Source organism: Pituophis catenifer, unplaced genomic scaffold (genome assembly GCF_029215685.1).
Source record: "Pituophis catenifer annectens isolate HBS135680 unplaced genomic scaffold, rPitCat1.0.hap2 SCAF_3, whole genome shotgun sequence".
NCBI classification, from domain to species: Eukaryota; Metazoa; Chordata; class Lepidosauria; order Squamata; family Colubridae; genus Pituophis; species Pituophis catenifer.
The window spans coordinates 155,698,259-155,724,276 of NW_027256883.1; the positions used below are offsets into that span (position 1 = coordinate 155,698,259).

At 38.1% G+C, this 26,018-nt stretch overlaps 1 protein-coding gene across 1 annotated transcript in view; it reads right to left on the bottom strand.

The window, feature by feature from the left end:
• Nucleotides 1-1,332: 1,332 nt before the first annotated feature.
• Nucleotides 1,333-26,018, bottom strand: part of SLC5A9 (solute carrier family 5 member 9) — a 36,206-nt gene continuing 11,520 nt past the window's right edge. Inside the window, exons 4-15 of the mRNA XM_070939563.1 lie at nt 21,264-21,368; nt 19,156-19,320; nt 18,246-18,351; nt 17,578-17,658; nt 16,194-16,399; nt 14,584-14,719; nt 13,365-13,472; nt 13,107-13,257; nt 12,306-12,474; nt 10,457-10,672; nt 6,367-6,523; nt 1,333-1,541 (exon numbers count right to left, since the gene is read on the bottom strand). Of these exons, the coding sequence (XP_070795664.1) occupies nt 1,333-1,541; nt 6,367-6,523; nt 10,457-10,672; nt 12,306-12,474; nt 13,107-13,257; nt 13,365-13,472; nt 14,584-14,719; nt 16,194-16,399; nt 17,578-17,658; nt 18,246-18,351; nt 19,156-19,320; nt 21,264-21,368 (1,809 nt within the window). The remainder of the gene's footprint in view (nt 1,542-6,366; nt 6,524-10,456; nt 10,673-12,305; nt 12,475-13,106; nt 13,258-13,364; nt 13,473-14,583; nt 14,720-16,193; nt 16,400-17,577; nt 17,659-18,245; nt 18,352-19,155; nt 19,321-21,263; nt 21,369-26,018) is intronic.

Consider the following 26,018-nt stretch of genomic DNA (forward strand, 5'->3'; position numbering starts at 1 on the left):
GCAATATGCTGGTTCTGTAAACCACTTAGAGAGGGCTGTAAAGCACTGTAAAGCAGTATATAAGTCTGCTATTGCTATTGCTATTGACTTAACAACTAACTTTAACATCTGCAATGATTCACTTCAAAACTATGGTAAGAAAGTTCATAAATTGGGGCAAAATTCACTTAACTGTTTTGCTTAGCAATTGAAATTTTGAACTCAATTGTGCTAGTAAGTCCAGGACTATCTATATTAATTTTTCACCCTTTTAAAAAATTATTTTTTCCACTTCTTTTTTCTTTTTCTATTTCTTCCTTTCCCCCCCTCACTTTTTGCAGTTCTTTTTTCATCTAGCTTGGTTTATATTAGTTCTTACTAGGTTTATTAATGATGTCAATAAAATGATTAACACAATTTATGTCAGTGAAAACTTGAATCAGAAAAATAATCCATATCTGATTAGATACAGAAAGACTGTTGCATTGAGATGTCCATGTAAACAACATTTTATCATCAATTCTGGGAGTGCACTGATCCCAAGAGGAGTGGTCGAGGTCTTAGCTTGGCGATTCAGGAGATTAAATCAAGAACTGCCCCCAGGTCAGAAATAAGGACCCAAAACTATGCAGGGAAGAAGAAATTAACGTTCTGCAACCTCTTTGATTTAAGTCACTGCTTCAGCACGAACAATAGGTTTAAATAACAGCAATGTTATTGCAGGAAATGCTATCATGGACAATTTCATCATATCTGCTGGAGTGAATTCTAGACTGGAAAATATTATGTCACTACGCAGTCTTTCAACTGCATTACTGTAGTTCTTTTTGAGAATTTTTCATGTGAGCTTTTGTGGCTCCAAGATAATTCATGTAAATATTACCTTTATACTACCCTTTATTTCTTAAAGGAGAGCCTTATTCAGGGTTTAGAACAAAGTATTATACAATGACAAGAAATCTCTATAAGAAAACCTTTGGTATTTATTTGAAGTTTATCTTGTTTTACAAAAATCCTTTGAGGTACGTCAAGTCTGCTTCTTACTTCACCGACAGAAATACGGAGTTTGAAAACTAAAAGCTAAAACTACAAGCTGACATGAAAAGGAGAGATTGCTTTTTCTTCAAGTCTGAATAGTTTGTTTTCAATCTTCTCAAATTAGGCCAAAGACCAAATAAAAGTAAGCTAGGCCTTGGATTGCAAATCATTCCCAGTACTCATGGTCCATTTACTGGTCTAAACAACAATTTATAACTCGTTTCTTCAAGGAATGTCCATTTTTATCATCTACCGCTTGTGTTGTTCTTTTAAACTAAACCTAATCTTTTGAGTTTCTTTAGGAGCTTACTCAGCTCATCCAAAGTAACCCCATAAAAAGATATTGATAGCTAAAAGAATAATGGCATTGCTATTACAAACAGCTTTCCACACTGGCTCTTCCTTGATGTTGGTGAGCTTCTTCTGAGCTGCTGCTTCCTCTTCTCTGGTTAAAGTGGATTTGGGATTGACAGAAATTCCACAGAACCAGAAATAAAGTTTTTTCCAGAAAGGATATTTCACTTCTGTAAGAGAGAAAAGAATAAATTAGCATGCATTGGAGGTTGGGTTTTTTCCCCTATTATAGTGCTTATAGATACACTGGAAGAGACATGTAACATATATTTGAAAAACAGCATAAAATAGCGAAGGATGGATATGAACAATGAAGTTATACGTAGTCCACAACTTATGACCATAATTGAGTCCAACATTTCTGTTGCTAGGCAAGGCAGTTATTAAATGAGTTGGGCCCATTTACGATCTTTTTGCCACCGAATGCAATCACGCTGCTTAACAACTAATTCCCATAACACTGTCAAATAATTTACTAAGACTGTATTACTATTATTCTTCTCTTCCTTACTAGTATCTATTTCTTCCCACTTATTACTATAACCATGTCACTTATATCTCTCAATTTATATTGTTTTTATTTGTTTCCTAGTATGATTTGATAGCTTATTAGTAACCTTGACTATCACTAAGTGCTGTATCTTTTCATTCTTGATGAATGTATTTTATTCTCCTTATGTACACTGAGAGCAGGGGTGGGTTCTAAATTTTTTTCACTACCGGTTCTGTGGGCGTGGCTTATTTTGTGGGCGTGGTTTGATGGTCATGTGACAATTCCTTAGGATTTAGCAGAGGTACTGGTCTACCAGGCTTTTAATTGCTTTCACAACTGTACCAGCCTACCAATTTGTTCTTGGAGTGTCCTGGTCTACCCATTTGTTTTTCGAGCGTCCTGGTCTACCCATTTGTTTTTGGAGGCACCGGTCTACCACCACACTGCCTTTTAACACTGATCAGCTGTAGGGTGGCCCTTTGAAGCCTGCAACAAGAGTTTAAAAGCTTTTTCCTTCCAGCCGATCAGCTGGGACTCAGGAGGCAGCGAAAAATCGGGGGCGGGGCCAAATAAAAGGTAAGAATAATGCAGGGGTGGGAGGGCCCAGCTCCTGAACAAAGAGAACCGGTTTGGTGACATCATATTGTCACCGCTACCGGCTCGGCACAACAGGGCGGAACCGGGAGGAACCCACCACTGACTGAGAGCATATACACCTAAGACAAATTCTTTGTGTGTCCAATCACACTTGGCCAATAAAGAATTCTATTCTATTCTATTCTATTCTATTCTATTCTATTCTATTCTATTCTATTCTATTCTATTCTATTCTATTCTATTCTATTCTATTCTATTCTATATTAGTGCAATTGCTAAGTGAATCACGTGGTTGCTACACAAATCTGCCTTAAAGTTAACTTTGCTTGTCAGAAGTTGGCTGGAAAGCCATTAATGCTGATCATATGTCCCTGGGACAGTCCCAAAAGTTCCCAACCTCTCAAGAACAGTGTTGTGCCTACTCCAGCAGCCTACAAAGCAAAAGGAAGAAGGAGGAGGAGAAATGTGGCTCATAGAAAAAGGCTCCCTCTGGTTTTTGTCTGGTTCATCATTGGATTGAACCTTGAAGAGCTTGTTGCCTTGACTGATCTTCCTTGGAGAAAAAACCCCCATAAAGTTCAGTCTTATCATCTATAGTACATATAAGGAGAACTCTAGTTCTGAACTACTTCGTTAAGAAGTGCAGCTAAATCCTGGATTGTTCATTCAGTCTGCTTTCAGCAAATTCTCTCCAGCAAATTAATTCTATTTACATTCTGATTAGTCTCAGCTGCAACTGCTTACAGAGCATTAACTTTGTGTTAAACAATTATGAGGGTCTCTAATTTTCTATGCATGCTGGCTTTGCACAATCACCAGGGAATAGGACTGTTGTGTGTTCTCCCACCCTTTGTCTCTCTTGACTCCTGTCCTTTTAACAGTGTCTGCCTGCCAAGGAAAGCCTCATCTGCTGAAGATCTGCATTTCTCTTGGAATGGGCAGATGAGAAACAAAGAAGCTCCAATATCTTTCCAGAACCATTCAGAAGAAGCAAGTTCTTCTTATGTGTGCATATCAAAGGTCTCCTTTCTACACAGCTGCTAAAGACAGAAATGTGTGGGATAAATAAGATCTTATTTATCCCACACATTTCCTACAGGAAGGAAGGAAGACTGGAAGGAAGGACGGAAGGTAGGACGGAAGGAAGGATCGAGGGAAGGATAGAAAGAAGGAAGGAAGGAAGGAAGGAAGGAAGGAAGGAAGGAAGGAAGGAAGGAAGGAAAGGAGGGAGGGTGTTACCCAGAAAAACAACAAGGCAACCTGTTCTGTCCCAGCTTCGGATTCCCAGAGAATGTGACACACACCAAGCTTCACAAACACTGTTAAATTCCAAACAAACCCCTTTCAAGAATGCAGGCTTCCCGTGCAAAGGGTCCTTATCAAAGTTATTAAGAACAAAGCCTGACAAAGGTTGGCAACCAGCCCAGAAAACCAGATATGAGAAGTCGCTCGCTCTCCAAGATGCTCTGTAGTAATGAGACGTTGTTTCTAGCAAGAAAGCACTAGCTGCGTGTGACTTAAATAGGCTAAGGGAGTGGCCAATTATCCTCAAGCCCTACTCTCAAGTAGACCTCCTCCTCCTGAGTAGCCACTCCTGCCTTTTGGCAGCCCTGCATGCCCGAGCATTGAGGAGAGGCTCCTCCACTTCGCTCTCTCCACTGGAAGGAGCCTCTGGAGGTTCTGAAGGCCCTGGCTGAGTCTCTGCCTCTGGCATCACATCCTCTTCAGCCTCCTCGCTGTCTGACAGGAGCGCACCACATCACACCAGCCTCCTCGTCGTGGGGATCAGCCATGATCCGCACAGGCCACTGGCGGACCACAACACAACCTTTCTTTGTCATGAGTTGTCCAAAATTGTTTAAGGAAAACTCTATATAACCCTCAATGGTACCCAATTTTGGGAGACTCTCTAATGTATTGTGGTTCAAACTCTTAAGTATAAAATTTGTTATGAAAAAGCCTCATATGTCATTTTTTTTCCTGCCTTCTAGTCAGTCTTAACTTTTGGTAACTGTCTGAAGAAGTCCATGCAAGTTTTTTGGCAACATTTTCAGAAGTGATTTGCCATTGCTTTCTTCCTAGGGCTGAGAGAGAGTGACTGGCCCAAGGTCACCCAAGTGGCTTTGTGCCTAAGATAACACTAGAAATCACATTCACCTCGTTTCTACTCCAATACTTTTAATGACTACATGAAGCTGGCTCTCTTCTATAGGTATTATACTGTAATTCTTAATTGGCAACTTTGTTCTCGCTTCCAAGAGCTTGTAGAACTATGTATGAGAATAAAATAAACACATCCACATACAGCCTTTCTGTATTAATGCAATGATACAGTTTTATGAAAAGATGTTACATTTCTTTTACAATTGGTGCTAATAACCTAATAATCAAGATAACTGTTGATCCTCAGATGTGAGGACAGATGAGATGGATTATGTGCAAACAAAGGTGACAAATAATTAACAACTTTAGTCTCAACAGCTCTTCAAATGTGAATTAAAGTGCCCACTGGAACTTCAGATTACAAAGTCTGGTTTCCTTCTTGTCACTTCTTAGTAGCTATCAAATTTAATTCTTTTGAATGCTCCCAAAATGAAGAACCACAGATTGTAATTAAGATACTTCTTTTTTACTTTACTGTACCTCTGATAATTTACTTACTTCAAGCAATTGGAATTTAAAGGGTCCATAAATTTTAACTTTAGTTCTCAGACACTAAATGATGGGTCAGAGAATTCTAAGTGCACAATTCATGAATGAAAAGTCACCGGTTATAAGTAGAGAGTAGATACAGATAGTCCTTATCTTACATCAGTTCATTTATTGACCATTCAAAGTTACAACGGCATTTTAAAAAGTGACTTATGACCATTTTTCACACTTATGACCATTGAAGCATCTTCATGGTCATGTGATTTGCATTAGATGCTTGACAACTGACTCACATTTATGGTTGCAGTGTCCCGGACTCACATGATCCCTTTTGTGACTTTCTGACAAGCAAAGTCAATGGGGGAAGCCGAATTCATTTAACAACTGTGTTACTAATTTAACAACTGTGGTGATTCACTTAACAAATGTGGCAAGAAAAGTCATACAATGGGGCAAAACTCATTTAACAAATTTCTCAGCAACATAAATTGAAGGCTAAGTTGTGGACGTAAATTGCGGACTACCTGTATTTGATCAACTTAGATCAGCAAGAACTAGAGTGGGGATAGGAAAGCTATTGTTTTATAATAAGTGTTTATACATATACCATCAGTCATTTACTGTATTCTCAATATAGAAAATGGAAAACTGCATTTGAATAAAATTATGTCTAGTAATATAAAAATAATATTTTTTAAAAATGACTTCAGGGTGGCGAAGAAATGAAACAAGACTATATACTCTCCCATTATTTATTCAGTCTATACACTGAGTATATATGAAAAAGGAAGCTGGACTGAAAGAAGAAGAATGTGGTTTTAAAATTAGAGGAAGAATCATCAATAATTTATGGTATGCCGATGACATTTCTCTCGTAGCCAAACTTGTGAAGCATTTCAAGGCTCAAGTAATAAAATAAAACCCACCCAAATTGCCATAATTTGGTTTGGATTTTGACTTTGCCCTATGAGACCTGGAAAATTTTTTAACTCTATCCTATAAATCCTTGTGTGATCTACAATTGTGAAGACCTCTGTGTGTGTTTTTTGTAAAGGGAGCTTATAGAGGCTGATTATTTTTCAAAATGTGGTCCCTTGAATTAGAGGGGATAAGTGGTTAGGATTAGTGTTATTATTTATTTTTGTAAACTGGAGTGGGGAGAGGAAGGAAGGAAAGAAGGAAAGAAGGAAAGAAGGAAGGAAGGAAGGAAGGAAGGAAGGAAGGAAGGAAGGAAGGAAGGAAATGTTACATACCGTCAGGTTCTTTGTCTGTTAAATCTATGTTCTCCAATGACGAAATCACTGAATCCTTCTCCTTTTGGGAAGTATGTTCTATATTTTGATGGGTGCAACTCTCCATGTCTTTTTCAGGTATTTCACTGTATCTAGTCCACCATGTTAATCTGGCAAGCTGAATAATTGCAAATTAGAAACAAGAAAATAAAAGTTAGAGAACCGTTTAAATCTGATGGTTTGACAAGGAAGAACGCTAATTATGTGCCTATCATTTGGCAAGGATAGGATAGGATATACTACAACTGGGTGCGTAGATGCTTAAGCACAATCCTATATAATTCTACTGAGTTATAAATCCTACTGAAGTCCCTGTCTCTCAATATCAAATCAATGTAAACTTGTTTCTTAGAAAAAGCCATGTATATCACATTTCTTATGCAAAAATGGGCCCCAATCAAACACTGCCTGTAGTTTAAACTCAGGCACACTGACTGGAATTAGATATCTTAAATTTTAACCAAAAATGCTAAGCAAGAGGGAAGTATAACATGAAAGAATAGTTAATACCATTCTGTATAGCTTTTCAACACCATATAACTTTGTAATTTGTTTGGAATGTATATTTATTTAGAGCTCTACCATGATACGTGCATTGGAAACTGTTTCTAAAGCTAAGCCATTTCTTTACCTTTCCTTTCTTGGCATTTCTACAGTTTCTAAAATTACTGCTGTAGACTTTTTATTTTATTGAATGACCAGGCATCCTTCTTCTGCCTATTCTTTGGTTCAGATTTGCTTCTTCCCAAAGCTGCTTCAATAAAAATATATGGACAGTGCGGGACCTCTATATAAAAAGTAACTCTTGAAAGGTGCCTTATAAAAGAAGAGTAGTTTAAATAGTTCGAATTTCAGGCATAAAATGTAGAAGACGGTTTCCAGTTGTCACAAAAAGCTGTATAATCTTCCAAAGATTTATTATTTATTGCAAAGAATAGAATAGAATAGAATAGAATAGAATAGAATAGAATAGAATAGAATAGAATAGAATAGAATAGAATAGAATAGAATAGAATAGAATAGGACAGAGTTGGAAGGGACCTTGGAGGTCTTCTAATCCAAACCCCTGCTCAGGCAGGAAACCCTATACCATTTCAGACCAGTGGTGGGTTGCTACCGGTTCGCCCTGGATCCGGCGAACCTGTAGCGGTGGTGGGAGGCTCCGCCCACTCACCTGGATGCTTCTGCGCATGTCCAAAAGTGTTGCACGTGCACACGAGTGCACAAGCGCCCACGAGCGAATCGGTAGGGATGGGTTTTGAAACCCGCCCTGTTTCAGACAAATGGTTATCCAATCTCTTCTTAAAAACTTCCAGTGTTGGAGCTTTTATAACTTCTGGAGGCAAACCCTTCCACTGATTAATTGTTCTAACTGTCATCAAATTTCTTCTTAGTTCTAGATTGCTTCTGTCTTTGATTAGTTTCCATCCATTTCTTCTTGTCCTACTCTCAGATGCTTTGGAGAATAGCTTGACTCCCACTTCTTTGTGGCAGCCCCTGAGATATTGGAACACTGCTATCATGTCATCCCTAGTCTTTTTCATTAAACTAGACATAACCAATTCCAGCAACCTTTCTTTATATATTGTATCTTCCAGTCACCTAATCATTTATGTTTGTTCCTCTCTGCACACTTTCTAGAGCAGGAGTGTCAAACTCAAGGCCCGGGGGCTGGATCTGGCCTGTGGGGTGCTTAGATCTGACCCATGGGGCTGCCCTGGAAACAGCAAAGGAGCAGCCCGTGGTGTCTCTGCCAGCAAAAATGGAGCTCGGGAGGACCATGTGCAGCTCTCCAAGCTCCGTTTTCACTGGCAGAGGGTTGCAGGAGGCCGTCGCAGCCAAAAATGGAGCTCAGGAGCCCATTTTCACTGGCAGAGCCACCACAGACATCACAGGTAGGCTACCACAGGCACCCCCCCGACATGAGTGACATCGAGCTGGCCATGCCCACCCTGGCCACACACACCCCAACACAACCCTGATGCAGCCCTCAATGAAATCGAGTTTGACACTCCTGTTCTAGAGTCTCAACATCCTTTTTACATCATGGTGACCAAAACAGGATGCAGTATTCCAAGTGTAATCTTATCAAGGCATTATAAAGTGATATTAACACTACACATGATCTTGATTCAATCCCTCTGTTAATGCAGCCTAGAACTGTGTTGGCTTTTTTGCCAGCTCCAGCACACTAATAGTTTCTACTATGGAGCCAAGTACCACCTATACTATATCTGTGAGTTTGGTTTTTCTTGCCTAAATTTAGAACCTTACATTTACATTATTTTCAAGCAAGATGGCAAGACCCATCTTTCTTGTCACATTGTGTAAAATTGTTTTGATTTGATGATTCACATCTTTCCGAAAGAATGTTTTCAGGAAGGTTTTTTTGGGTGGGGAGCAATAGGACTAGAATAAAGTGAAGACGGAGGATATAGAACACGGGTGTCAAACTCGCCACATCAATGTTGACGTCACATGATATTTTGTGAAGTTTTTCCCATTTGTGGAACTGGTGTGGGCGTGGCCTGCATGGGATGCATCTGGCCTGTGGGCCGCCAGTTTGACACCACTGATATAGAAGGAGTCAAACAAGAACAAATGTTTGAAACTTTATTATCCAGTCAAGGCAAGATGCTATCCAAGATAATGCTCATAATGGCTCTGCCTCTCATTTTCTCTAGAGCAGGGGTGTCAAACTCAAAGCCTGGGGGCCAGATCCAGCCCATGGGTTGTTTAGATTTTGCCCACGGTGTTGCCCTGTAAACAGTGGCAGCCCCCCCAAATGCTGTTTTTGCTGGCAGACGGTTGCAGGTAGCCATCACAGCTGAAAACAGAGCTTGGGAGCCTGTTTTCATTGGCAGAGCACTCAGGCCACCACAGGCACCCCAACACGAGTGATGTCGAGCTGGCCACGCTCCCCTGGCCCTTCAAGGTCAAACACAACCCTGATGTGGTCCTCAATGAAATCAAGTTTGACACCCCTGCTGTAGAGGTTGGAAGTCCTTCTATGAAACACAGCTAGCTATGTTTTCCTTTTTGTGTGGCTTTAAATCACTCTTGAATCACTTAAAGAATCCTTGAATCTTTAAACCACTCTTGATTCCGTGGACAAGTAACATTGGTAACATTTTTCAAAAGTGGCTTGCCATTACCTCCTTCCTAGGATTGAGAAAGAGTGACTGACATAAAGTCACCCAACTGATCATGCTTAAATCATGGCTAGAACCCAAGTGTACCAGTTTCTAGTCAAGAAAAAATGTCCTCTTGGTGAAAGTTACAAATTATGAGTTAAAAACTGCAAACACAGTCAAATATCCTCCTGAAAATATGTATTTATGTATTTATAAAACCACTGGTCCCAATTCAGTCGAATAGGGTAGGTCTTCTGACTCAGTTTGAGAAAGTGTGGCATAATCTGAATGTCCTACTAAGTCTACAGTTATCATAATAGATTTTCTAATCACTTATAGTAGGCTATGGAAGTTTCCTATATTGGAGACAAACATCTAATGAATCACAAACTCACTCTATAAAACCAGTGATATTTAAATGAAATGTTTAGGTACTTGCTGGCATAAAACTTTTTGTGTCTGTTTTAAAGTAGCAAAAGAAATAAAATTCTTTGTTACTAAACTTTGATTGTACAATGTAATTGAAATTGGTTTGGGATAAAATGCTCTTTCTAAATGCCAGAGCTCCAACAATATTAATTTTTTTAGCTCACAAGATTGATGCTGTCTCTACTGAAATATGAAAGAGGGTTCAATTAGCGCCATTACATTTCCTCTTCAGCTGCCTGTTGTAATATAATTTCTTATCCACTATCTATCTCTCTTCTTGAGAGCATGTGCATTGTGCATTAGTTGCTTCACAACATGGAAACTAGGCTGTTCTCTATTTCCATTTAAATTTATATATTCAAGAACTTTGTAGAGCAAGAGTTTACCAAAATATTACTATCCAAAACACAATGCTCTTAAGATAATAAAGCAAGCAGAGGCTAAAAATAGATTTGAAACAATAGATTTCATGCTAAAGTATCACTTACATTTTCTTCTGGAATTGGTGGTGTGCAGAGGCTCACAAAAACTATAACAGCAACTGTGAGCCCAAACAGAATAATAGCAAAGTACAAATAATGAACATCTTTCAATACAGATGGTCTTTGATCCTCCTCACCACATGAGGGTGCTGTGTAGATAAATTCCATAACCATCCGAATAAATCCCACCACTAGTCCAAACATTAAGCCCCAGAAAGCTCCCTAGAAAAAATACAAAAAGATAATGTTATTGACATAAATCCAGTGATGGGATTCAGCTAGTTCGCACCACTTCGGGAGAACCAGTTGTTAACTTTCTGAGCAGTTTGGCAAACTGGTTGTTGGAAGAAATCATTAGGGCAGAGAACCGGTTGTTAAATTACTTGAATCCCACCACTGCATAAATCTTGGTAACTTGGTAATTTACAGACTTCATTGCTGAGTTTACAGTGAAAGGGGTTTCTTTACATACTTATTTTGGGGTAAATTTGATTTAAAGTACTTTTATTTAGAATTAAAGAAAATTTACAATGTTAAAATTGTAACAGAGAGATATTTAAGAGAGCCAGTGTTGTCTCAAAACCAAATGGTGATATATAAATCTAATAGAGCTCCCAGATCAGGAGTGCAGGATTCTCTACTACAAATGTATCTCTTTACTGTCATCTAGTAAGAATCCAAATGTTTTAGCCCAGATGTAATAGCCGTAAATGTAGACTGGCTTCTATTAAATCTTTATTTCTAAGCCATTTATTTAGCAGTTTCTTTTACTCATAAGTTATTGAGAGACGTACCAAATCTGGGTTGCAAAATCTGGATGGCAGCAAGATATTAAAGTTTTCTATATCCATTTGCTGCCATCTAATGTATTAGGAGTTTTTCATCCCAGATCCATATGAGAGACTATGATAAATTAAAAGAAGATTGAAAATTATACAACAGCAGGTTGGTTGGAAGCCTGGTCAAACAATCAGAAAATTAACTTATACTTCTAACAGGAGGCTAAAAGAAGGTACTTAACACTGGTTCACTTTGTTTTTGTTTTTGTTCCTTTTTGTAATTTATCTTCTTTGCCAAAAATAAGACAATGGTTTACTTTTTCCCCAACGACTCTCCATTAGTCAGGTTTTATTTTGTGTAGTCAATATTTGACATGATTTTTTCCCCCAACTTACTGAACTTTTGTTGCACACCATTGGTTTTGGATGTGCACAACTATTGCTCTTAAAAAAGAAACGGTGTGTTATTTGTGAGGGAGGGGTTGCATCATGGAATAACTGCATTGTGATTATTGACTCTCACAGCAAGTTAAGCAGAAATTGACTTGTGGGGAATTATGGAACTTAGTCTGACTTGCTGATATAAGGATATAACATTCTAAGAAGAAAAGCTATTTATTAAGTTTATTGAAAAAAGACTAGTGAAATAGCACTTGATTCCTGTGGATAGATCTCCCACATAATTATATAAGGCTGTGCTCTCTTAAAGTCTCAAATCAAAGGAGATTTGATGGCTGGAAGATTAAAAGTAGGGAAATTCTGTCTCAGAATAAGAATTACTTTCTAAACTTTGGGGGATAATAATAGAATGCAATTCTTTATAATATTTCTTTCTCCTCCCCCTTTTCATTCCTTCCTGAACCTGTCACTATTTTCCGTTAAACCAGTAATCAAAGTCTTAAGAATCTTTTTAAAGTGAAACTGTGCTCTAATGGGACTAAATTCCAAAGATGTTGCTTTCAGCAGTCAATATAATTGTAATGAATGGTCTTGTCTGCCCTTAAAAAAACTATGAAATGATGACATTGGGAAGATACTATTATTCATATAAACCTTCTCATTGATTCTGTACTTACTGGCTCATTGATTCTCCTGCAGAAGATTGCTAGGATAAACAGAGCAGTGATGGGTGGCGCTAGGTAACTGGTTATTGACTGAATATAGTCGAAGAGCTGACCGCTATTGGCTGTCTGGATGATGGGGATCCAAAGGATGCTAATGGCAACGAGAATCAGAACAAACACCCTGAGATAACAAGAGAAAGTACAGTTACTTTTGCACAACTTGAACAATCTAACTTTTTTCACTGAACCTCTTGGAAAAAAAAAGCTACTGTCCAAAGTGGTTATTTCACACCCCATAAATATAAGGCATCTGCGGCGATTATGAAAATTTACATACAGATGTCATTTTCAATCCTGCAGGGCTATCCCTTAAATGTTTAAAAGCAGATAACTAATTTCCCAGAATGCAGAACTGTGAATGGAGATTGGAGGGTCATCAGGCCAGTGGTTGATATGGTTATCTGCTTTGGGATCAGAGGCTCTATTTGTGCTGCTTCAGCTTTTATTTAAAATTGCACACAAAGCTCTTACTAGGATTTATACTTGGTTCTATGAGAAAGGGTTGCAATCTTGTCATCGCTGTAGAATTATTTGGTCTCCAACAAGATTTTATCAGAAGTCTCTGTGAAGAATGCCTGAATGCATGTAGCTGCCACAGAAGCAGCGAACCAGATGTTGACGTATATAATGTGGAGCTGAACGCATCAAATTAACCTTGTCAAATATGCTACCCTCTAAAAGTTTTTGTATTTCAACTCCCAGAGCCCTAACCGTTCAGGTAAGTGCACAAAACTCTAGTAAGACAAAAATTACCTTCCAACAATCATAAGTTCCTGCTCTGTAGCTTTCTTACGAAGACGCTGCCAGATATCTATGGCAAAGAGAGTACTGCTGCTATTGAAAATGGAGGTAAGAGAGCTCATCAAGGCAGCCATGATCACAGCAATCATGAGACCACGGAGTCCTAAGGAACCAAAAAATTTTTTGAGTTAGCTTCCATCTGCAAAGGAGCCCTAATCTAGCTGATTCAGAATCTCTTCTCCTTCTCAGAATAAATGAAGCTTATCTCACCAATAGGCATGAGTTCCATTACCAGCTTAGGGTAGGCAATGTTGGAACATCCCACTTTAGCACCACATACTTTTTCACAGATTACTGGATCTACACAGCCCACTTCATCTGTAGCAAGGAAACAAAAGCATTGTAATTCAGTTCATGGAGAACAAGAACCCCAAGGACAAAGGTCTTTCATACATTCAGTGTTCAGGCCATTCACTCCATATTTCTTAGCTCAAATGTTATGAGCTTTTCCTATTTCTGCCTACAACAGAGGTGGGGAACTATGGCCCCTTTATGATTTGTGGACTTCAATTCCCAGAATTCCTGAGCCAGGATTCCTGGGAGTTGAAGTCCACCGATCATAAAAGGGCCATAGTTCCCCACCCCTGGCCTAAAGGAAAATACAGATAGCAATTTATAAGATACTTATGGGGCATGCTTGTAATATTGGTCTGAAACAGAGGTGGTATTCAGCAGGTTCTGACCAGTTCTGGAGAACCGGTAGATGAAAGTTTGAGTAGTTCAAAGAACCGGTAAATACCACCTCTGACTGGACCCGCCCCCATCTATTCTCTGCCTCCTAAATTCCCGCTGATTGGGAGGAAATGGGGATTTTGCAGGATCCTTCCCCTGGAGTGGGGTGGAAATGGAGATTTTACAGTATCCTTCCCCTGCCATGCCCACCAAGCCACGGCCACCAAGCCACACCATGCCCACCAAGCCACGCCCACAGAACCGGTAGTAAAAAAAATTGAATCTCACCACTGGTCTGAAAGGCTTCTAACCAGAAAAAACATTTGTTCATTAGTTTTTCGCCTTCTCTGGCTGAGAGCATAGGAGAAAGCAGGACAAAAATATTTGGAAAATGTCAATTGTGGAGACTTTGTAAAAAAATTATATTGAACAGGTACATTAAACCTTCCATGAAGAAATAAAAAATGCACGGTTGAAAATAGCCTTTTATTGCCAAATATTTCTAGTGCAATTTTAGGGGGCGCTCTAGAGACTGGATGTGGAAGTATGTGAGCGTCCAACAAAACATCTCTGGTTGCTCCCAGGAGGGCCTTTTCTTACGCTTTCAGCTAAATTTGATATTCCCATGACTAAACCCCGAGTAATGTTTGCTCTACCATGTGGGCATTCAATTCTCTAGATCATTGACTGCTGCTCAGTTAATGAAAAATGATGTCTGAAAGCACACATGGCTTTCCCACCCTTCGAAGCAGCTTACCTGGAAAAAGAGCTCTGCTAATCATTCCTGGCATGACAATAAAAAACATAGGGAGGATTTTCAAATATCCACCCAATACTGATCCACCTTTGGCATGAGAGAGGTTCTTGGCTGAGAGAGACCTTTGCACAATGACCTGCAAGAAGAAACTTGGTTGTAATGGTTTCTTTCGCATTTCTTTGGCCAACCAAAATGAACAGAGCTGTTGTTTTACTTTAACTGATGAAAAAACCTTCCAATCGCCAAAATTTAAAAATTTTTATAGAGTGCCCAGTGATTGTGAAAGGCAACATCTAACATTAAGAGAAGGTATCTTGTCTAATAAATTTGTAGAACATAAAAATATTTAAAAATGCATCATCAATTCAGTGAAAATACTTACAAGCACAACGGAGCCCAAAATTTCTGTTGCTAAGTGAGACATTGGTTAAGTGAGATTTACGACCTTTCTTGCCACAGTTGTCAAGTAAATCACTGCGATTTAGAGGTGGGTTTCAGCAGGTTCTGACCAGTTCTGGAGAACCAGTAGCGGAAATTTTGAGTAGTTTGGAGAAATACCGGTAAATACCACCTCTGTCTGAACCTGCCCCAATCTATTCTCTGCCTCCCAAGTCTTAGCTGATTGGGAGGAAACGGGGATTTTGCAGTATCCTTCCCCTGCCATGCCCACCAAGCTACACCCACAGTAAAAAATTTTGAAACCCACCACTGCTGTGGTTGTTAGGTTAGTAACCCAGCTGTTAAGTGAATCTGGCTTTGCTACTGAGTTTGCTTGTCAGAGGCTGCAAAAGGCGATCACAAACCCCGAGACACTGCAAATGTTGTAAATATGAGTCAATTGCCAAGTGTGTCTGAATTTGAATTAGGTGGCCATGGGGATACTGCAAGGGTCATAAGTGCAAAAAATATAAGTCCCTTTCTTCCAGCGTTGTTGTAGCTTCGAATGGTCACTAAACGAATTGTTGTAAGTCAAGGACTATCTGTATACACATTTTAATGTAGTATTTAACTGAATATAAATGAATTTGTTCCAAGTGTGAATTTTAACACTCCGAACCAATATACATGACCTTCCTGCTAGCTGAAGTAGGCAAGGTGGAATTGACATCGTTTGTTTCTTTTACATCATTTAAGTAATAACATCATTACACAAATGGTATCTGGCAACATCAATACAATAGAAATTTGAACCTGAAGTACACTGCACTAAGGTCCATTAAATCAAGGTTTCACTGTAATGTATGTTTGACTGTGGCTATGAACAGTCAAACATACTGTTTGATTCTTTAACTGTGATAGTCCCAATGGTCAGAAATTATATTTTGTATTTCATTGTTTTTCTCTCTCTTCCTGCCCAGCAACAGAAGGCTTTATCTTTCTTTTTTCCTAAAAGCTGAGCGATACAAATTATTCCGGGTGCTGTAAGCGTAAGGAAGGAAAGCTCTCACATCCTTCTCATGCATCTTTACTCAGAAATTAAATGGCTTTTTGATTCCATTGTAATGTTTTCCATATGTATTATTCAGTAGGAAGCATTGTTAACATCCTTCCGTGGAAGTGAATCATCAATCTAAAAGTTCAAGGGAAGGGGAGAAAGAGATTTATTTTACCTGATCAGTGCACCAGCACCAGAGAGCAAGAACCGAGAGGCCAAATAGAAGCCCAGGCCATGGAATATCCCCAGTGATGGGGTCTCTCATCATATGGAACGCGTCTTGCCGTGGCAGATGGCAAGTTGTGTTTGGGACAGTGATGTTAGGTATTGCCTGACTGTACTTCTCTTGCAGTCCTTCATACCACCCAACCTTCTCAAAACCTGAAAAGAAAAGAAAAACCTATTTTAAAAAATATTCATTCATTCATTCATTCATTCGTTCATTCATTCATTTATTTCTGCTTTACCTCCCCATGTAATTTACTCTCTCAGAGCCAACATAGAAGCTAAATTTGTTGCACAGAATGGCCTTTTGTGATTAGTTTTTCTTTAAGAAATACTACACGTGCATGAGGAGATTGAAGGGGGGTGTAACCATTTATCTTTAATCTTCAACCATTTAACTTGAATCTTATCTGCCATTCTAAATGGGAGGCATTTTGGGTGCTGACACATGCTCGTTGAAATATATGGTTATAGTTTAAAACAGAAACACAAATTATAAATAGTGCAACATGATATGTAACACACAACAAGCCACATGTTTAAGCTTACACATTATTTAATAACAATATCAAGAAAATTATATTAAATTAATATTATTTAAATTATATTTAATATACTTAAAATTACTATATTAGAATTTCTGGATTGTTGGGTATGTAAGTACTACAGTGCTGATGATTGTCTGCCAGTCTGAGCCATGAGCATAATTTCTTTCCTGACCAGACCTTCTGATCTGATGAATAAATATTTCATAGTGACATTGTTCCAAATTTTGAAGCATTACAGTGCCACATTTGTTTGATCAGTTCTTGGATAACACAGAATTTTATACTCATTTAGGTCATTGTGTAAAAATGAGGTAAATCAGGCCGAAAGAACAACTATGTTTTAGTCTGGATCCCTCTCTGCATATTAAAAAAATGATTTTATTCCAACCACTTTGATTCAGGTGACTGAGGGTACAGATAAACCCCCAAGTGGCCTCAGTGACTCTCAGACAGTTAACGACAGACCGATCTTCAGTGTATTAATGACCAGATGACTGCTAAGGAATATAAATTCTTCTATTTCCCACTATTCAGCCAGAACTGAAGAAGCTTCTTGGATGAGAAGTAAAATGTATTCAGGTCTAGTTGCCTTTTGAAAAACATATTTGGGACAACCATGACCTGGATGATTGAGAATCTCCATAGATATTCCAACCATAAGATAAACTCATTTTTGCACCACATACTGCTATCCTATGATGACCTTTTCAAAAGCAAAACTCAAGAAATCTATACTATTTTAGAAATGAGAATAAGAAAGTAAGCAACACAATTCCTTCTTCTTACTTATGAACATAAGAACCAAAGCACCAAGTACCATAATTACAGTTTGTAGAGCATCTGTGTATATAACTGCAGTCAAACCACCTGCAATATAAAAAGAGAAACATGGGACTGATTCAGCCACAATTGCTTCTAAATATTGATGATCCAAGTAGCATATTTACAGTCGCTATATGCTATGTATGTTGTAAACAACTACGTGCATTCATTTTAATTTACTTTGATATGAAGAAAGCTAGGAAGCTAATATCAATTCAGTTCCATTAGCCCATTCTTATTCAGGCTAGGACATCCATGGTAGAGGGTGAAAAAATGTCAAGATGTCAACCATGACTACCAATTGTAACCCTCTTCCTTTCGGATCCCGTAGACACAAATGTGACATTTTTGATTCCTGTCCCACCCCATGGATGCTCCTGGATTCTGGGATAATGGTAGTCTTTCATGGTGATTTTCATGGTAGAAAAAAGGAGGAAAATGGTGCATTGTTCTGAAGTTCTTTGATGGCTACTTCAGAACGCAGCTATGAGTTGGGACCACTACTTATATCTTTTCTTTTTACAGAGTGCTCTCATCCAATGTAACACGTGGGCTATTTCATAAATATAAATTATTGCTGACCAGGATCAGTTGTTCATGCACTGTTATACTGTTACACACAGCATAGTTACCTGCTATGGTGTAGATAGCTGTCACTATTAGCAAGATCACCGTAGAGAGATAGAGATTCCAACCAAGGGACATTTGAATAAAAAGTGCACCAGAAAAAATATCTGTCTGAAATAAATGGGGGGAGAGAGAGCAAAAGAGAGGGAGAGAGGGAGGGAGAGAAAGAAAGAGAGAGAGATGAGGAAAGAGATGTTAATTGTGCTCAGTTATTATAGCTTGACTCTTGCAAGTAAAGCAGGTGCCAAAACTAGAAAAAGTGTCACCTTTGATACTGGTATATGGATGGCATCTATCGCGGATACAAATGATTCATCGCTGATACAAATAAAAGAATAACAGAGTTGGAAGGGACCTTGGAGGTCTTCTAGTCCAACCCCCTGCTCAGGCAGGAAACCATATATCATTTCTGACAAATGGCTCTTCTTAAAAACCTCCAGTGTTGGACAACCCACAACTTCCGGAAGCAAGTCATTCCACCGACTGATTGTTCTGACTGTCAGGAAATTTCTCCTTACTTCTAGGTTGATTAGTTTCCATCCATTGCTTCTTGTCCTGCCTTCAGATGCTTTGAAGAATAGGTTGGCCTTTTCTTCCTTGTGGCAGCCCCTTAGATATTGGAACACTGCTCTCATGTCACCCCGTCCTTCTTTTCATTAAATCTACTTTATTTACTTTACTTTTTTTAACCAATTTATTTTATTTTATTGGCTAGATCTTTAAGCTATGTGAGGCAGCAAATCATCTTTAAATTTCCTTTAAGGGATTTGGAAGCAGTGGCAACATGGACATGCTCTATTAGAACAATTATTGTAATTGAGGATAGTGGGATGGCTTATCCAAGCAAACATCCTTGAATATGAAGTAAACCATACTGTATATCCCAAGACTATGATTTTTGTCTTGGATACATACCGATATTTTGGTGAATATATACAAAATGAGGGATAGTACAGATAAGTAGATTTGAATCCTTTGGCCTCCAAATCTTTTCTTCATATATTCTGGCATGGTAATGACTCCAGAAGAGATGTAAACTGGTACAAAGATCCAACCAAGGACTAACAGTGCCCAGGTGGCCTATCAGGAACAAAAAAGAAAGATACAGCATATGCACACAGTGTATATAATTATTTATTGCTAGAAAATGGCAAGAGAAAAATTGTGAAAACAAATAATATAAATGACAGTAGATAGATGAGAGAAATGCTTCCTTGAATGAATAGCACATCTTCTAGGACATAAAAAACACTGAAGGTAGGTCAAAAGATCTTAATTAAGTGGATGTACAGGGCCTCAGGAAATCTAAGATCAAAATGAATGATCTTGCTCACACTTTTAAAATCACATTTTCACTTGCATTAAATCCCTCTTCCTCCTTTTTTCTGTTGATTTTTAGGTACAACTTCTTCTGAACTTTCATTTCTGTCAGGTTTTCAAAATATAGATAAAGTGATGAGGCTTTAACGTTGGACTTGGCAGCTTATACTATTAGTTTTAACACCACACAAGCAGGTAATAATGCCTAGAAAACTTTGCTCGTCTTTGAGAATCAGACCTAGTTAATTCTTAAATAGAAGAACCTCAGAAAATCCCAGGACAGTAAGCCAGATTGTGGAAGTTGAAAAATACCCCAGAAGATGACAATGTCTTCTATTTTATCGCTAAGCTCACAACTTTGTTGGGTTTTGGAGATCCCTTTTTTCATTCATTACCATATAAGTTACTGGACTCCAGCCTTGCTTCTTTGCTGTTCTAGTAAGTGTGCCCTTTATTGCACGAGGAAATGTATTACTGGGTGACCTTTAGCACCAAGAGAAATAATTCATCTTAGAGACAGCTGAGCTCCAGTTTTTTTGGCAGCTGAGAAGTTCAGATATCCCTCAGGACTGTGCTATGAGTGAAGTATTGTAACTGCAAGCAATGTTACTCAAAGCATGGAACAATCTTGGCCTTCAAACAATTCTAAGACAAAGTTGGCTTTTAAATTCACTTGGATTACTACAAAGGCAGGGGTCAAGGGTCACAATCTTGTAGGGACTTCTGTGCTGGAGCAACACAATTTAACCTGAATTTGTCATGAGTTTATGTTCAGTATGTTTTAAAATGCCAGTTTGAGAAGAATTCACTTCTGGCTGTTCAGTGGAAAGCTGCCTTTTCTTTAGAACTTGCCTTTTTCTTGAATACTCAGAAAATTCTTTTCACACTGGATTTTCAACCCAGTGGGCTAATTTTTTCCTTGGCTCCCACAGAGATCATATAATTATAATCACATGGAATTGATTAAAATTAAATATCATGTGCTAGGTGCAAAAAATTATTTAGAATATTTAGGAACTCTGCCACAATGAATGAATCAGGCCATATCAATCTGCTAAAAATAATAATCCAAAAATGACATTACTTCTCCATTCAAGTACATTAATTGTGCTATCATATAGGAAGCGCTGCCCCTTTTGTATATAATGTGTGCCATAACACAACGGATTATATTGTGCTGCTTCTAAACATTAGCACATACATTTTCTGAAATGGACAGTGAAACTACAGTACATGTAGTCCTCGTTTAATGTTCACTCACACAACAACCATTCAATGTTATAATCGCATTGAACAATGGTACTTATGACAGGTCCTTGCAGTTGCAGCTATTGTTACATTTTCATAGTCAAGTGATCACAAGGTATGCACTTGGCAAGTGGCTTGCAATTACGACATTGCAACATCTTACAATCATGTGATTGCCATTTGCCACCTTCACTGTGGGTTTCTAACAAGCAGGCCAATGGGGATACTGGGTGGTCTCAAATGGTGATCATGTGACCGTGGTATGCTGTCATTGGTCAGAAGTTGTCTAAAACAGCAACTTGGAATGCTGGAACTGTAAGTTGGTGCGGTCACATGACATTGCATGTTTCAACCGTGTCATTTTAGCAACCCAATAATTTGACCAAACCTACACAGGAGTCCCATAGGAGTCCTCCAAAACTACCCATTAGTAAAAAAAAGCAAAGTCATCTCACATTCCATTCAAAGCCCCCAACTGCCAGTCCTCCTGCAGCTCCAGTGCCTGCTAGACCAATAAATAGGCCACTCCCCACATTGCTTGACATCAATGATGCACCAATCTGAAACATATAATATCCAGGGATTAGCTCAGAGATAGGAAAAATGAGCATGCATGCAGTAGTGAATAAACATAGAGGAAAATATCCAGGACTGTTCATCTGATGGTGGACTTTCTCAGTCTTAAAAAAGAAAATCTGAATAACTTTATCCTAAAGTTTTAGGGCAATAATGGAAATAATCATTTTGCTCTTTTGTGTAGAATCTTGCCAATCTACGGACTATTGAAAAATAATTCTGTAGTAATTCATTTTAAATCTGGGTTAAAATGAACTAATGAGAGCCAGCTTTGTCTCATTCTTTTTAAAAAGAACTTTATTAAAATTTTAATAAGAAAACTATGAGAAACTAATATTTAGAATACAGAAAAGAAAGAAGTAAAGAAAGAAAAAAAGACAAAAGACAAAAGTATAGGGGGAAAAATGGAAATATTAAGAAGTAACTTCCGATTTTCTTTTATAGCAGCTATAAGGGTAAATTAACCTTTTATTCTATAGTTACAGCGTGACTCATTTTTCTATGATCTATATTTTTTCTAGTCATCAAAACTATATATCATAAATTCATTTTTTTTCTGTTTGATGCAAAAAGTCTATAATGAGTTTTCAGTCTGCATTAATGTCTTTTCTCTGATTAAAGAGGTAAGTTTGGTCATCTTAGCAAGTTCCATCAACATCATCAATCAGACCCACTTTGGGTCATATCAAGCCTTTCCATCTTTGGGCTTATAATAATCTCTCTGTAATTATCATGTATATATATAATAAAAAGTTCCATAACTTTTCCCCCCAATCAATCCACAAGAGAAACACCTCTGGTTTCAATTGTACTGTATGTTAATCTTTAAAATCTTCAGAGTTAGTGTCTATAGCTGAGTCCAAATTATTTTAGCTTTTTTGTAAATCCACCAAGCGTGGTAAAATGTCCCTCCTTGTTGCTCATGGATACGTCCAGATAGTTACCATGAACCAAGTTTAATTCAAAGAAGGCATTATCTTTTACTGTTCCTTTTACAAGGAAGACTTAGGTAGAAGCAATAGAGGACAGTTGTTGTAAGAGGACCTAGAAAACCCATGTTCAAATATATCCTTAATCATGGAAGGTCACTAATAGTCATGGTCTTGGTCCAACATATTTCAGAAGATCATAATTAGGGGATGGGGAAACAGGAGAGAGTGCTATGTATCCTACTATGAAATCCTACATCTAACAAACAAATAAATAGGAACATGGGAGTCCAGCTGACATGTATTCTGCTTTATTGCTCCCCTTTCCAATTATATTTTAAAGCATGCTTTTGGTCTATTGTCTTTTTCCCCATAGGATCTATAGGCAAATTGTCAGATTTTTATAGTTTATGTAAAGATCATGTATTTTTTTTTTAAATGCAGAAACTAGTTTGGTGATGGATTTTCTTTGTTCCTTTCTTTAATTGCTAAAATGCTCCAAACATTGTGGCATGACATTCCTGCTTTAATCATAGCACTTCCTGGTTTGTTCCAGCACAAGAACCACCTCATCATTTCATTACGTTTTAAAATGCTGGTGAAATCTCTGCCTGCTGCCTATAAGGATTTTAAAGGCAAAGACAAATACCCACTGAACCTGGCTTGTGCATAGCATTTAGTATTGCTATTGATCTGTTGGGCTTGATTTATTCTATCTATTCCCAACAGATCCTACAAAGCAATTCTTATGTATAATCCTACAGATTATATATAGTCTGAACCACTGGTCTCCAAACTTTCTGGATTTATCAATGCCATCAGAAAGAAGAAAAAACAGCATGAATTCAAAATGGATGTTTTTTTTATTTCTTGATATCTTATATGCACGTACTATATATATTGGTATACCGCGTGTACTATGAAGCATTTATATTATAAATGCTTTAAAATATCCCCCCTAATATATATTTTATATATTCAGTTCACTATTAATGCAGCTTAATTTCCTTCTTTTCAAGTATAAACATTAAATGGAAATATAGCATTCTAACATTTTCTTCCTGCATTCCTGGACTATGTATATACATTTAATCAATCAATCAATCAATCAATCAAATAATTGTACACCCCACTTTGGGGACTATTACTCTAGGCAGCTGACATCAGAATGGAAATCTGTAATGCCAGTTCAAGCAGCTATCATGGGAGTTTGAAAATTGATTAGAGCCTTTCAAATGTTTCCTGGGTAGCACCTCTGGCCAAACAGAGGTGAACTTTCAAGATTTCCATCAATATGGCATTCCATTCATCAGATTTATGATTCAATTATAAATTTTGGGGGGGCATTTGGAGAAGAGGATGGGGACTAAAAATGTCCATATAGTAGGCTTGACTGTATAATAGAAGCCCTATCCCTTTTATTTGTTTGTGGCACACTTTTAAAAGGGATGGATCTTTCAATCACGTGGTCATGTCTACCATATTGAATTTCTGGATCTCCTGCTATCTATACGTACTTTAAAACTGGTTGGGCTTCTTAAATATAGAATGTATAAAGTCTGATGCCATCAAACATTTAAAAATAATAAAGCATCATTAACTAAGACCGGGACAAATATGGCACAAATATTGAGAACAAACAGGCTGAGTGATTATTTGGGAACAGAAACAGAAAATCTATCATTTTACAAACAGTGAACAGGCAAGCCACATGACTAGCAAGAAAACCAGGGAATATACTTTTGAAGTCACTGAAGATCCGAACAGGAGAAATTGGTCCTGCTGAAGCCATTTGAGAATTTGTCAAATCATGAACCCAGGGTTTCAGTATTACAAAAAACCCAGGTCAGACCAAACCTTATAAGCCAGAGCTGCTCAGAGGGGGAAAGGAACTTGCTCTCAGCTTTTGCAAGATGAGTTCCTTTGCTTTCCTGCCTCCATTTCTGTATATAATGTTGGCCCCATTCACCAAAGTCCCAAGGGACCTATCATGATAGTTAGCTCCATAAACTTCTGGGTGGTCCCATAAGAAGCAGGAACTTCTCAAGCCAAAATATTTGTGGATCTGAAGTGCTACAGTAACTGTTCCATGAAAATAGATCTTTGGGCAAATATTTAATCAGGGTGGTTGATACATCAGTGTATGCTTCTGTGAAAGACAAAGCTTCCTTGACAAGTAGTCAAGTGCATAGTTTAAGTAGCAGTACAGAAGGATGTCTCTTAATAGTAGCTATAGTTAAAAATATACATAATGTATATTGTAGGTGATAAGAACCAGGAAACACCTCGGTATTTACTTTAACTGGTATTTGTAAGTTGCAGTAGCAGTAATCAATACAGATAAATGCGTAATACAGCAGATAGGAGATCTAGTTTTTGATAGAAGCATAGTTTTAATTAAATAGAAATAGGATGAGATAATCATGTGCCGAAGTGATAAACTGTGTCACTTAAAGTGAGGGTACTAATTATAAATAATTTGCAATGTTAAAGTTTACAACTTCCCTGTCAGGTTCTTTTAAAGAATATCAAAGGAAAAGTCTGATCCAGTTTCTAATTTGCTCTGTTTATCTCCTTCCTGCAAGATGTTTTTCTTATGAAGCCTACAAGTAGTAGATAGAGATCTCTACTCTAGTAGGGAGATCTCTTCCTTGTCTGGATTAATCAGTATAAGGCAGGGGTCAGCAACCTGTGGCTCTGGAGCCGCATGTGGCTCTTTCACCCCTCTGCTGCGGCCCCCTGTCACTCAAAATATGTGTCACAACCACCAATGTGCAACACCCACTGGCACGCGATTTATTGAGCTTTTCAACTCCCGGTAGGCCAACCATGGATAAATCCAAGAAAAGAAAAGTTTCAGAAGAAAACAGAATGTTTAATTCAACTACATATGCTAGTTTTGTGGCCGCTCAAGAAATAGTCAGGCATGGGAAGGGTTTTGTGGCTCCCAGTGTTTTTTTTTTCCCTGTGGGAAATGGGTCCAAATGACTCTTTGAGTCTTTAAGATTGCAGACCCCTGGTATAAGGTCTGATTAAAACTTGGATGAGAGATTTTCTAGTGATCAAGTATGTCTTCTAAAAGTTGTGCACTTTTGCATCATGGCAGGAGAAATCTAAAACATCTACAGAGACCAGTAGATTAGTAGGAAGGCCATTTGCTTTCAGTCATTTCATAATTTCTCCTTGCATTTTGTTTGATGGTTTCCATCCCAGGACTGAAGGACCACTTCCAATACTTACAGTATAAAAAGTGTTTCATTGGAACTGAAACCAGAACTTCCTAATGATTTTAGTCCACCAACCACATGCCTAGCCTGTGATGTTTTAACAACTGGAGGAAAGATTTCCTGAAGATGAATTGTTTCACATCCTACATTCATTACTTCAGTGTTTTAGTATATTAGCAAGGGAAAGCTGCTGCCAGAGAAATGACAAACTTTATTGAAGGCTACTGTGGCATTGCATTTTTACTATACATATAAATTTGTGTGTGTGTGTGTTTATAGAATACAGAATAACAGAGTTGGAAGGGACCTTGGAGGTTTTTTTAGTTCAATCCCCTGCTCAAGCAGGAGACCCTATGCCATTTCAGACTGTCCAGTTTGTTCTTAAAAACCTCCAATTATGGAACACCCAAAACTTCCAGAAGTAAGCCTCTGATTAATTGTTCTTGTCAGGAAATTTCTCCTTAGTTCTAGGTTGAAT